We start from the raw sequence: 14,212 nt of genomic DNA on the forward strand, positions 1-14,212 counted from the left end.
ACTTTATTTAGAATACTCATAGTCAAATCCATGGTGCTTACTAAGAATAAAACTTTTAAAAATAGGATGAATTTATTTCGTTATTGTCTCATTCCAATTTATAGGAGGGAGAGGAGGTTCTCTGGTATCTGTATACCCAGCATGAGATTAAGAAACGTTTCAAATGTTGGTCCGACCAGTTTATTACAAATCTTAATCAGGGAAGGAGATAGGGAAGGGGAGGACGGACACTATTACGAATTAGGGTGATGGGGAAGGGAAGAAGGGCAATAGAGAAGATAGGAAAGAAGCAAGCAGTCTTTATAGGAAGCAAGAGGGAGATAGTCACCACCATGGATCCAGCCTGGTTCGTAGTTCAGTCACTGATATTCAGTAGTGGTAGGTGAGTCGTTGGGCATTGTTGATCTGTTGACGATGACGATGACCACGGCGATGATGGTGACTTCTCAATGGTAGTACCAACTTATTTATAAGTCCAAAGTGGTTGAGCCAGCTGTCTTTGGAGTGACACCTCAAATCCAAAGTGGTTGAATCAGCTCTCCTTGAAGTGGCAGCTTCTGGCTCTGGGCTCTCAGCAGAACTCCTTTGTTCCCATCTTCTGGGCCTTGCCAGCAGATAAGAGGGAGCAGGAAGGTGCCATCTTGTATCTTGCCTTCTCAGGATACAACGGCATCATCCCCGGATCTCCCATAGCAAGCTGGAGTTATTTGCTCACAGGCTAGATCTTCTGCCAGTAAACAGTCCTGAGCACTGCCTTCCAAAGGCTAACAGCTCCAAAGAAATGCTTTCAAATGTAAAATTGTCCACACAGTGATGTTGATTGTCACACAGCAACACCCATCACTCATCTCCTAGACAAGTCAGTCTTATCACAAGAAATACCTCAGGAAGTAAGCTTTGAGCCAGAAAACAAAGAAGTATTCATACAGTTATATACACTGCTGTGATGATTAATCAAGTTACCATGGAATTAGTGGTATGCAGAAACCATACAAATAACAGATAAATATTACATGCCTTGCAAGTGGACTGTTCAGTAATTAAATCTCCACACCGTAGTCAGAAACATGACTTATGGAACAGAAGAAAGGAGTACAGAACACACGCTTGATTATTTATGTTTAAAAGCCCCATAACCACAACATCCAATGACACAGTGTACTTGAAACTGGATTTAAAAGAGAAGAAAAGTTTTTCTACTTTTATGAAATGCTTAAATAACGCAAGGTCACAAACTGTGCCTGTGTCTTTTACTCAGTTACCCTTAGATTATAGGATAAATAAAATATTATTTACTTTCAGAGAGATCAATAGTGTGACATCCTGGTTAAGAACTGACATACTTAAAAAACAAACAAGCAAACAAAACCTTATTTTTGACTGATCTTTGCATGCTAGCATAATACACGTTCTTTTCTTGGATACTCTCAAGATATTGCTCCAGCCCAGTACGGTTTTGCCTCCCATGTGCGCCTGAGTCAGCGTTCATGACTCATAACACAGTCATACCAGTTTTAATTAGGAAGAAAAGTGGTTTTGTTGTTGCTCGTTCGTTGAATTAACGGAGTTTTTCTTACCTGTCCTGTGCTAATCCAACTCTTTCGCCTGCTGTTTCTTAGAGACAACGGAAAGAAACGCAAGGCATTTCCAAACAGCTGATGTGTTTACTACGACGCACGAGGGCGCGCTCCCTCCGTTCAAATTCAGCGCTCGACTGCCACGAGCCCGGGCGCCGCAGCCCAGCAGGACCCGGGGCTGCCCCGCGCGCCGCCGGCCAGGCCGGGCAGAGCGGAACGCGGCGCTGCGCCCTGCGGGTGGTGGCGGTCTGCGCTGCCCGCCGGGTCCCGTCCCGTCCCGTCCCGTCCCGTCTCGTTCCGTTCGCGGCGCGGCGAGGGGCGGCAGGCGGCTCGCGGGCAGCCATAGCGAGGCCCCGCCGGGTGCTACTTCTTGCCCCGCCCCGAGGCGCCTCGCTCTTTTCGGTACGGGCGGCGAAGATGGTGGGTGCGGCGCTCCGCGTGGTCGCGGTGTTGGGCCCGGCTCTTCCCCTGGGCCGTGATTGTAGAATCACGGAACGGCCTGGGTTGGAAGGGACCTCGAGGGTCACGAATCTCCAACCCCCCGCCGCGTGCAGGGCCACCGATCTCCACGTTTAATACCGGACCGGTCCGTCTAGCGACGGCCGCGATGACCGTAACCGCGCCGGTTCCGAGGCGCCGCCGGCCCGCAGCCGCGTCTGCCGCCCGCCGAGCCGGTCGGGCCCGGCTGCAGTGGGAGCCGAGCGCGGGGAAGCGTGGCGAGGGGCCCTGCGGCGGCACGGGGCCCTGCGGCGGCACGGGGCCCTGCGGCGGCACGGGGCCCTGCGGCGGCACGGGGCCCTGCGGCGGCACGGGGCCCTGCGGCGGCACGGGGCCCTGCGGCGGCACGGGGCCCTGCGGCGGCACGGGGCCCTGCGGCGGCACGGGGCCCTGCGGCGGCACGGGGCCCTGCGGCGGCACGGGGCCCTGCGGCGGCACGGGGCCCTGCGGCGGCACGGGGCCCTGCGGCGGGCGGCTGGGCCCGGTGCGCGAGTTGTTGCGGACGCGTTGTTTGCAATGCCTCGGGAGGATAACGCCTCGTTGGTGCTTTTACAGGGGACGCCACAGAAGGATGTGGTAATAAAGCCGGATGCTCCAAGCACGTTGCTTTCAGAGAAACATGCGGACTACATCGCTTCGTACGGAACAAAGAAAGACGATTACGTGGGTATCGGTTTTGCTTCAGCACAGCTGTGGTTTTATTAATGGTAGCAGTAACCCTTATTTACTTGTTCTGTGCGGTCCGGAGTATAAGAGGAAGAAGGCTTTGTTGATTTCCTTAGGTCTGTGATGAGTTTTGGCATGTATTATCTGAGCAAAAAAGTGAAGATTACCAGTTTAGCTCTAGAATTACTCTGAGACCTTGGAAATAAACTAGTTATTAGTTAATATATACTATTATATATACTAGTAATTAGTTAATAAATTAGTTGTGCCTTCATCCACCAGAATGCGTGAGCACAGCTGTATTCATATGTGGCTTGGTAGGGCAGCACGCTGAGGTGCGTTGCAACACTGCCCTATGAGTACTGGGTGCAGGGAATGCTTCTGTCTGGTGTCACTTGTGTAGGTGTGACGGAGCACGTGGCAAATGGACTTTACTTGGTGAGAAGCGTTAATAACTGCATGTCTGGGGGGGAAACATTGTGGTTATCCTTACTATCTGCATTGCTGTACCTGTGGTTAAAACCTGCCAGCTGTAAGAACTGCTTGGCACCAAACAATGCTAATTGACAGTGTAGGTGGAGTAAACAACATTTATGTATTTGTGTGTATATATATATATATTTGCAAATTTACTTCCTTGTACAACACTGGATTGTGGCAGTTCAGTCACTTGTTAGTAAGTTTCATTAAATGACCTTATTTTTGAGACTAGTTGAGGTTGTAATTTGAATGGTAGTTTGGATGCTAGGACAGTAACTAATAATCTGAAATGAGCTGGTGGCTTACTGGTTGCATGTATTTAACTTGACGCTTAGATTGTTGCTTCTAAAACAGGTAATACAGGGGAGGGTGGGAATTTAGTGTATGTGTACGTGCGTGTGTTTTTATGCACACACATGCATAATATACAGAGTAAGGGTGGCAAATACATTCTAAGTCATTTATAGGATTGAAAATATTTGGCATGTTACCAAATATAAATAATGTATTTCCATTGCTTTACTTCTGTGGCACGTTTATCTGATGACAAACTAAAATAATGCACTTCTTAGGAGTACTGTATGTCTGAGTATTTGAGGATGAGCGGTGTTTATTGGGGGCTGACAGCAATGGATCTCATGGGACAGCTGCACCGAATGAACAAAGAAGAAATTCTGGCATTCATCAAATCGTGTCAGCATGAATGTGGTGGAATAAGTGCCAGCATAGGTCACGATCCCCATCTTCTGTATACCCTGAGTGCTGTCCAGGTAAAAGCAATGTAGAGACAACCATTTGTGTGTAATGATTTTGATGATTGCAGATATCCAACACTCTGGTTTGGATACTAATAGCAAACACTCTTTCAGTACCTTATTTAAAGAATATTAAATAAATCCAATTGACAAAACTTTAGGGCTTAGCTGTGTCAGTTCTTTAAAAGTGGTCAGATCTAAGGATATTGCACTTCTAATATTCATTTAATGATGAGTTTGCATTCTTGATAAATTTCATAACACTCATCTCAAAATGTTTCTTAGCTATAGCCTTTACTGGAATCTTGCGTAATCCTGAATTTTGTTAATCTTTCTTAGTGTATATTGAAGTGAAAGGTGTGTGTGTGCTTCAAAAACTTGACTCATATTAACAAATATGCATACGTGTATGCAATTGCTATGTAAAATAATTACATAATATTAGATAAATAATGATTTATATTTGTGTGTGCGTTTGTGTAGCATTCTGGTATCATACAAATGGAACATCATAGTAGCCAGTTCTTGTGTTCCTCAAATCTGTTTTATTTCTGTGTACTTAAAAAATGATATCATCTCCTAAGCATTTTATTTACTTATTTGATGTTTACTCCTTCCCTGAGAAAAATGAATTATTTTCAATTGTACATTTTCACCATAGCTATCTCTACGGTAGATTTAATGTCTGTTTCTTTTTTTCCTACTTCTTGCACAAACTGAGGAAAACAATACGTAGAGGCCAAATGCTTCTAAACTATTGCTTGTTCGATTACGTAGTGTATCTCTAATTGAAGCTCATGGAAGTACTGCTTAAATGGTGTTATAAATAAATAAGGTAGCATAAATAAGGCTTTAGGAAGAAAATGTTGAGTTTAAGGTGTTAGTTTTTAAATCCTTAGGACAGGAAAATGTTGTTTTCTTGGGTCAGTGATGATTGCTGGCATGTATTATCTGATCTGAAGGTGATGTTTATCAGCACATTAGCTCTAGAATTACTCTGAGACCCAGGAAACTTAAGTTTCTTTAGACAGCAGCCTTCGAGTTTTACCAAACACTCCAATCAAATTCCTTTCATGAAGTCTAATTAAATATGCAGAGAAGGAAGGCAATTTGAGTCTTAGCTTTTGTAAGAGGCACATAGTTCTTAGATTAATACTTGATATTATTAGGAGATATTTTTGTGTCAACAGTGCACCTCTAGATATGTAAAGCTGAGAAGTGTTAGCTGTTGCTGATGTGAAGTTTTAAACATAACCAGTGTGTTAATGAGCATGGCCTCGATTCACAAAGTCTTTTTAGTCCCATCTAAATCTCCAGAATGTTGAAAAGGTAACACCACATCTTCCTTTGATCTCAGTTAACAGTGATGTGTTCAGGTTAGCTCTTGAAGGAGTATGCTGTCGTTCTGGATGTTCTGTTGGAGTTGCTTTGTGGATTTTTTTTTTGCATTCCCGTAAGTATTTTTAAATTAAATAATAGCTGGCAATTAAGATACTCCAGCTTCTTAATTTTAGGAATTCAAAGTCATAGCTGTTGGTAGTTCTTAGGTTCAGTTTTCCAGTGTTCCTTAGTTTCACTTGTTCTTTCTATTTTCAGTTGTTCTGTTACACTGCTTATAATGAATTTTCAGAACTTACAGAAGTTGTGAGTAAAAACATGAAGCCAACTGGGGCTCAGAAGCAGCACTGTTGTGTCCACGTGACATTCCATCTTTAATTTATTGGCTCAAATCAGTGCTAATTGAGAATCTTTGCATTCTTTACTCTGTGACCTATTCTTCATTCAGAGTATCTTCACTGTGCAGTTCGTGTCTAATCACATTGTTTATACTTTTTCTTGAAGAGTTGCAATTTGCTACTGTACTTCAAATTTAAATGTTTAAAATAATATATTTTCCATATACTAATCACTCTTGGTGGACTTGAACTGTAAGTGATACTAGTTACTGTCTGCTTCACTTACAGGCGTACAAATAACAGCAGTGCACAAACTGCAGATTTTAAGTTCTGGAATGATGTTATTGCATCCCAGAATTCACCCATAATCAAATCTCTCTTGTACATAATGTGATGTAAAAGTAAAGAAGCCAGATTATGCCTCTGAAAGGAGAGCTGGAATGTTGGAAAGCAACGAAACATGGAGCAGTCCAACAAGAGTTGTCTGTTTTCATTTGGGACACTTCTGGATAGTGATAGATGAACTTCAGTGAATCTAATTTTAATAAAGCTTACCAGGTACCAGTCAGAAGCAGTTAAATGAAGTATCTGACAGATTTGGATTTTTTTATTTGTTAATAAATGAATCTAAATTACCTTTGCTTCTCTTAGATTGTTACTGTGGCTTTCTGTTCTAGATTCTGATCTTATATGAAAGTCTCCATGTTGTCGATGTAAATAAAATTGTGGAGTATATACAGAGCTTGCAGAAGGAAGATGGATCATTTGCTGGAGACAAATGGGGTAAATTTTGGATTGTAAAAATGTATTGCTTTTGTTGACACATGTAAGTCTATGAACTTAAGTTTTCTTGGATGTAGTTTTGCATATTTTTTGTATATGGAAACTTAATTCCTGAGTTGTTTAAAATAAAAAAAAAAGGAAAAAAGTTTTGTGAAGGACAAACTTAAGTTTTCTTTCCTGTTCGAAATATTTTAAGATTTGTTCCTTTTTAAAAAAAAATAAATTGTCGAGCTCTTAGGGAAAAAACCTTTGGCACTTGTAACTAACAGTACTACTATATCCTAGATGCGCTATTTTCTGGGGTTTTTTTGCTTGCTATTTCATGGCCTTCCTTTTATGATCTTTCTCCTATGAAAGGCAGCTTTCACTACATGGAAATGATAAAAAAAAAACACAAGCTGTTTTTTTACTCATCATTATCTACTAATACGTATTTTTGTTTATGCATGTAAATTCTTTATGAACAAAAGTAGTAATTTTCAAGCTGTAGAATAACCATTGAGTCAATAAAAATACTTATTTCTGTGGAAAGCTTCATTTGATAAAGTATATCGTGTGTCACTTGTACTGTCCTAGTAAAATTTAGCAGGCAGTGTCACGGTGAGTGTATGTACCTGCTGGAAGCTAGTGATGTCTTACCCTGTGCTCTAGGAGAGTCATGTTACGAACTTTCTCAGCAATCATTCTGCTGAAGTTTTTTTGGTTTAGCATGCAGGTGTAAATGTGCTAAAGAAAACTTGGAATTTGATTTACTCTTCATGTAATAACAAAAGTGGCTTCTGTTCCTGCTCAGGTGTCAAAGAGCCCAAAGCATCAAAGGCAGACCTGTTTCAGGTGTTTTTTTATTTGTTTTTAAATATCTACTATTCTGCCTTTATCCAGTAGAGTACTGCAGATAAACTTTTACATAGCTGTTTGCAAGTTGCCACTAGTTGGATTGACTTGAATATACATCTGAGTGCAGATAGTGAGTTTTTACGTACGGTAATCACAGATATGTGAATTGTAGTGTGCACTTTGTAAATTATTGAGGAAATAATTGGTGGATTGAAAAGTAAGCTTTTCATTGTCGCCGTACAGGTTTTTTTTACATTTGTTCCATATTTTCAGTGGTGATTTAAATGTATTGTTGTTTTTAATGAAAATATTTCATTTCCTGCCCTCCATCTTTTTAGGAGAAATAGATACAAGGTTCTCCTTTTGTGCTGCAGCAACTCTCGCGCTTCTAGTAAGTTCCAAAACATAACTTGAACAAGTACAATAAACAATTTGGCTGAACATAAAATATATTGGTTGCCTTTTTAACTTGCAGGGAAAACTGGATGCTATTGACGTGGAGAAAGCAGTAGAATTTGTTTTGTCCTGTATGAACTTTGATGGAGGATTTGGCTGCAGGCCAGGTTCTGAGTCACATGCAGGACAGGTGAGTTTTATTTTGTATGGAAATATTTAAAATTATTAAATATCACAAACTACCTCTGAATGTTTGTTTTTGGCATCGATCAGGGATGCCAGTTGATGGAAACTTTCTTGTTTTCAAAATGACAGTTCCCAGTCTTTTAGTTAAAGTGAAGGAGCAATTAGGTGGATACATCTGGGAAGTTGGTTAGAACTCAGGAGGCTATAATCTAGGAAAGAAAAAATAGAAATAAGGGAGCAATTTGTAGGACTGTATTTGAGATTACCAGTATGGGCTGAATGACATCCAAATAGTGGTGCCAATAGTTGGTGTGAGGTTTTAAAGGTAATTTGAATTGATATTAATGTAGACATTAGAAAAGAAAAACTTAATTGGGGGGGAAAAAACATTGTGACATGTTGCAGTGATTACCACAAATTCTAATGAAACATGTAAATGAAGTGTGTATGTTTGATATTTATCAGATGAACTGAAGAATAAGTGACAACTAAATCTTTTAATCTCTTAAATTGCAAGAATTAATTATTTGAGCAAAGTAAATTATAAGAAGTGGTGACTCTACAGTGGAACCTCTACAGTGTTTTGTTACAGGCACTGAAGAGAGCTGATGGCAACTTATGAAAAATGATCAGTAAAATTTAGTTGAAAAGAGGGTGGAGTATGCAACCGAAAGAAATTCGAGGATTTATCAGGAAGAGAATCTTCTTTCAAGAGAAAAATTACATGGAAGAAATAACTTCCTTTCTTTATTTTTTTTACATATAGGGGATTGTTGCACCTAACTTAAATTTATCAGTGGGTCCAACCTTGGTAAACTGATTCAATCACCTGTTTATTTTGCATAAATACAGTGAGCAGTACTGTAGCCAGGGTTTGCCTACGTAAGTGGGAGTAGTATTAGTTACTGTGTTGAGAAGAGGGGTGGTGGTTGCCCCACCCTCCCCCCAGCTCCCACTCTCTCCCCCTTTTCCTTGTGAGTTACATCTAGAGTAGCATTGTCTGAATGGCTGGAGCACTCCTGGTGTTCCAAGAGGTTGTCTATTTGGGGGTGTTTTTTCTGATCAGGAAGGGGTGGTTATAAATAGGCTTCAGTTGAAGTTGTTTGCTTGTTGTGGGTTTTTTGGTTTTTTTTCTTTTGCAGTTTGTGTCTGGTTCCCTTTTCAGTGACTGCCTGAAATGTGTTGGTAGTATGCTGTTGCACTGCGTGTGTTACTTTTGAGGTAAAGTAGGCAGGGATTACGTGGCACTTAAAGTAAGCCTGCTGAGTCCATAGTTGTACTTAAGATTGCCTGCAACATTCATGATTGCTAGTAACCCTTTTCTGTCAGAGAATTCATTTGGTCTTCAGTTTGCCCTCCATAAGCCTTAGAGAAAGAGATTATTGGTTGGTGGTTCTGCCTGTGGCAGGGGGGGGGCTTGGAGCCTGGTGATCCTTGAGGACCCTTCAACGCATGCCATTCTGTGATTCTGCAAATATATGTGAATGTAGGCTGGCCACAGAGCTGTCAGAAAGGCACTGTCTGACCTTAGGAAGCAGTTTGAGTGCTCAAGCTTGTTTTAAAATAAAACACTATTGCTCTGACTTTTCATCTTTTTGGAAATCTTAGTTTAGTATCTTACATCAGTAAGAAGTTTTATAATTACTGGAACTCTTTAAACAAAAGCAACTGTGAGATTAATATCTGCCTTTAAGGAAAAAATGAAATTAGCTAAAAGGTGAAGTGTGCTTATTTTATATCCTGTTTGCAGGACTGTATTCTTCGAGATCTTCCTGTGTTTAGTCTCTTTAGCTGTTTAGTTTTTAAATACACAAAACATTTATGTCTGTAATTTTAGATCTATTGTTGCACAGGATTTCTGGCTATTACAGACCAGTTGCACCAAATAAATGTTGACTTGCTGGGTTGGTGGCTTTGTGAACGTCAGCTACCTTCTGGAGGTCTCAACGGGCGTCCGGAGAAGGTATTAGATGGCTTATTCTGTTTGTTCAAAGCTTAATATAGAGTATTTTTTCTGGAATACAGTGTTATTTTGAAATGCTTAGTAAACTCCTCAAAAGATTCAGGCCTTTATTTTGATTCATTTCGTTGCAAGCACTTACCCTGCAGTTCTTGGCTGTTCATAGTTTGATGCCTCAGTTCAGGAAAGTATGCGTACTGAAATATGTCTTGCTGGCCAACTCAACCAGTGTCCTATTAAATCAAGCCTTGAATATTTTCTGGCAGTGGGAATGATCATCCCTTCTGTAGAATTTGTACAAAAATTGTTTCATTTGATTGGCATCCTGTGCATAATAGCGTTCTATGTTACAGTAAGAAATTGTGTAACTTACAGTAATCCTTACTGGCAAATAGACAACTGATCAATATTCAAAAATATTAAAAAAAAAAAATTAGCTTGTTTTCTTTATTTTAATATGAAACTTGTCTTTGCTCATGACAAAGGTGATGTAGATTTTTAGCCTGTCCAACATGAGATGAAGGTTGTTTCAAAATAAAATTCTTGTGGTCTTGTTTCTTGAAAATCGCAAGAGGCTATCTAAAAAGAAACTGCATCCAGAAACTTGCCTCCTGTACCCCAGAGAAGCATTGTTTCTGTGAAGCGATGTTATGACAGCACAGCTCAGAGTTCATAGAATCACAAATTTGTGATGTTATGTTAACGATGAAATCAAATAATACTCTGCTTCTCTGTTTGCCAGTTACCTGATGTATGTTATTCATGGTGGGTTCTAGCATCTCTGAAGATGATTGGTAGGTTGCACTGGATTGACAGAGAGAAACTGCGCTGCTTTATTTTGGCTTGCCAGGACGAGGAGACTGGAGGATTTGCTGACAGACCAGGAGATATGGTAAATAACCTTCAATTAAGTCAAGTTTGCATAATAGAAATTCTCAACTTAAAAAGTGTGTTTCATGTTTGAATGTAACACATGATCCAGATACTTGTGTTCTGCAGAACTGCAACATCTGCAGCTTGGAAGGAACAAAGTACAGTTGCTTTGAAAGGCTCACATAGGAAGCACGTGCAGCGCTATGTTGCACATGCACTATAGCAGCTGACTTCTGTATGGGATACTGTCCCCATAATGCATACCACACTGTTTCTCAGAAGACTTTTGGAAGATCTAGGTGAAAACACAGTTCAACAATTTGCAGGCATTTAGAGGTTACCACAAGTTAAGTAGTCTTCAAATCTCTTGGTACTTGTCTGATCTGAATAATTCTTGAGTAAATACTCAGAATAGTTGCACGCCACTGCATAAATCCTTTCACTGGCCTTGGTGTAAATGAGGAGGAAGCTTTTCTGACAGCATTGTGAAGAGGCTGGTATTAATTTTCTCCTTGACTGAAAGAGTAGTTATAGTTTAGTTGTTGTATTCTCTATGGTTTGAAGCATAAATAATTCATATTGTACAGGGTGCTGGTCAAATAAATATGTGATCTTAGTGCAAATACCCTTGAATACATGGCTGTTTATCTGTGAAAGGTTGGAAAATCATGTCTATGACATCTAATGACAAGGCTGGCTGTGCCAGTGTACTTTTAACCACTTAGGCTGTGATCTAGTCGTTGGATTTCACGTACGTGGCTATAACATGATAAACTAGCTCAGTTTACTGCAATTTACTGCAGAACCTCTGTGAAAAGACTTAGAAATTCCAGTATTACAAACAGGATGTATGCTGCACCAGGTAATTTTGAATAGGATTTTGTAGAATGACTAAGTTCACTGACAGGATGCATGTGCCGTAAGAATTTAAATAGTCTGCTGCAGTTATGTGATGATACGGGCTTTCAGGGGAAATATGTAAAGTGTAGGAATACTTTGATATAAAATAACTGGTGATCTCTTCTGTTTCTTTTCTTGTTCTTTTGTTTGTTTGTTTTTACTTTTCATTTTAACAGTAGGTTGTCACTCTCCTCTTAAGATTTTGCAGTACAGCTCATTATTCAGAGACCATTAAACAGCGTTATACTGTTGCTGAAGAGCAAAATGAGGAAGTGATACTTGCGGATGAACATATTAGCCTACTAATGTTATTTTTGTAATTGCTTCTGTTGTCTTATGACATTGTATGGAAGTGGAGATGAATGCTTTTCTGAGTGGATTATATACTGTAAGTTCATACTGTGGAGTTGCCTTGCCTGTGGGCTTACACAAGCTCAAAAGCACAAATGGAAGTTTCTGCAGTTGCAGAGTTATCTTGAGCTACACAGGCTTGTATTTCTCTTGCTAACAAACAGAAGATTCCATACCAGTGAAAACTGATTGTTCTTCTGGAAATGAACACAAACTTTGTCTTCCAGGTGGATCCATTTCACACTTTGTTTGGAATTGCTGGACTATCCTTACTTGGGGAAGAACAAATTAAGGCTGTCAATCCTGTCTTCTGTATGCCAGAAGATGTCCTTCGAAGAATAAATGTACAGCCTGAGCTTGTGAGCTAAATCTCATGGAGACAGCAAATTGATACACCCTCTTGGTTTGGTTTTACTGATTGGAAGTCATCTTTGAAGCTTAGAATATTCTTAATATTCTTCTTTGAGATGTGTTTACATTACACAGTACCTTTACTGTGGGCTTTGTCACTTTGTGAACTGTATTGTAACAGGCTTGTTGTAGTATTCTGAGTGTAATATGTTCGTTGGTTGTACATAAGAGATGTAGAAACATTTCAATCTGTATCTAAATATATAGGCTTTTTTTTTAATAACCAAGTTGAAGCAGTAGTGTGACTAGCTTAATTTTTTCTATTCCTGCAATGTCAACCATGATAGCATCTGTCTTCATGCAAGCATGTTTTGATAGTGTATCACACAGCACTTTAGAAGATTACAGGAAGAAGAACCACCCAGCTGAAGCCATGCACTTAATGCCAAACATTTGTCTGTGTAATTCTTAATGTTCATGCTTGGCCTCACTTCTATATACCAGATGCAAGCTATTTCTTTTGATACTAATTATTACCAGTGAAAGCGACAAAAAATGATTCTATTAAATACAGGAATGTACTCCTATTTCTGCAGAAGTTCCTTTTGACAAAATTCTCCTGATAGTTGAAATGGAGCATACCTTGAGTGTATGTACATTAGAAATTGCTATGTTAATCATTATAGAGAAATTCTTCATAGGAAAGTGACTTGCAGCTGAATATAGTGCTGACCGTAAATTTGTTGCTGGACTGAAATTCTGGTTTTGCAGCTTTTAAGACAAAAATTGCCAGCACTTCATTATGGTGTAATTGAGAATTAAATTAGCCATGGAAAATAGTCATCTGAAAGATGAAATCCTTTTGTCTTTGTAGAAGCCCTAAAATTGCGTGTTATTTTACATCGTCCTGCACTGTCTGAAACTGAATTTCATTTCACAGTAAAATGAGGTTGTGAGGGGGAAGAAGTTGTCTTTGATAATCTCTGTATGTATGATTAAAGGAGGTATAAAACTATTTCAACATTTTTGATCACCAGCTGCTTAGTTATATACAACCCATTCATCTTAGTAGAGAATAAGGCAATAACTTCTTTGGAAATTCAGAGACTATTTGAATGCTCTAATATTATGGTTTTTTTTTTTTTAAACCTTTATTTCACCGGAAGCTTTTAGACAATTAAAAAAAAAAAAAAAAAATCAAAATGGTTCCCTTCTAATGGTTCAGTTTCCTGGTGAATTATTTGGTTAAAACCTGGAATTTATTTTTTCAAGACTTGGGATTAAGGTTGACTTTTTGTTGAGTATGGGGGAATGAGAGCATTGATTAGGTTTCATTTATTTGTAAAAATAAACAGAAGGTTAAAAATTAAGAAGAAATAACCTCACATTCCAGGTTGCCTTTGTAAGTGCTGCTTCTTTACTCAAAGCTTCACTCTCCAGTACCTAGGCATTTACTATTTTTTCTGTGTTATATGAACATAACAGAACATGGTTCAGAATTTCTAGCTTAGTATAGACTGTGAGAAATTCTGGGAATTAAAACGTGGGTGATATTACACGAGAGTACAAAACGCTGTAGGTTGAAATCCTGTTAATGTTATTTAAACTTGTCTGAAGGAGGTCTGGTCACCTTGGTTTGTTAAGTCAGCTGTAGTTACTAAAGATCACATTATACGGATTGCTGGTTAAAAATGAATGAACGTGTGTCCAGACTAAAAACTTCTTAATTTTTTTCTTCCATTCTTTACCTCTTTTAACTTATTATAGATGTTGTGTATATATAAAAAAAAAAAATCACTAATGTTTTTCTTATGCAAACAAAATCAATTCTTTTCAATGTACTGTGAAAAGTTGGCCCATGTGTGTATATTAAAACACTTCAATATGAGATTTTGGTGCAGAGTATGTTATAAGTCTATGTCT

General features: G+C 39.3%; 1 protein-coding gene and 2 non-coding genes across 3 annotated transcripts; all 3 read left to right on the top strand.

Annotated features, from left to right (window-relative positions):
• Positions 1-414: 414 nt before the first annotated feature.
• On the top strand, positions 415-14,177 carry RABGGTB (Rab geranylgeranyltransferase subunit beta). The gene is made up of 10 exons (XM_085231096.1): positions 415-438; positions 1,620-1,997; positions 2,631-2,738; positions 3,794-3,991; positions 6,330-6,435; positions 7,611-7,663; positions 7,748-7,858; positions 9,692-9,817; positions 10,557-10,706; positions 12,166-14,177. The coding sequence occupies exons 1-10, from the start codon at positions 415-417 to the stop codon at positions 12,304-12,306; spliced, it is 1,395 nt and encodes a 464-aa protein (XP_085087222.1). The 3' UTR covers positions 12,307-14,177.
• On the top strand, positions 2,857-2,939 carry LOC116217014 (small nucleolar RNA SNORD45). Its single transcript, XR_004160851.1, has one exon. It is a non-coding gene; the product is annotated as a small nucleolar RNA SNORD45 (small nucleolar RNA).
• Positions 4,899-4,983, top strand: LOC116217015 (small nucleolar RNA SNORD45). Its single transcript, XR_004160852.1, has one exon. It is a non-coding gene; the product is annotated as a small nucleolar RNA SNORD45 (small nucleolar RNA).
• Positions 14,178-14,212: the final 35 nt, after the last annotated feature.

Source organism: Meleagris gallopavo, chromosome 10 (assembly GCF_905368555.1).
Source record: "Meleagris gallopavo chromosome 10, MGAL_WU_HG_1.1, whole genome shotgun sequence".
NCBI classification, from domain to species: Eukaryota; Metazoa; Chordata; class Aves; order Galliformes; family Phasianidae; genus Meleagris; species Meleagris gallopavo.

Excerpts from the sequence above, each read along its gene's own strand:
- RABGGTB (XM_085231096.1), top strand. The coding sequence starts at position 415 with ATGACGATGACCACGGCGATGATG. Across the intron at positions 6,436-7,610 it reads ATTTGCTGGAGACAAATGGG|GAGAAATAGATACAAGGTTC; the intron begins GTAAATTTTGGA and ends CCATCTTTTTAG. Across the intron at positions 9,818-10,556 it reads TCAACGGGCGTCCGGAGAAG|TTACCTGATGTATGTTATTC; the intron begins GTATTAGATGGC and ends TCTGTTTGCCAG.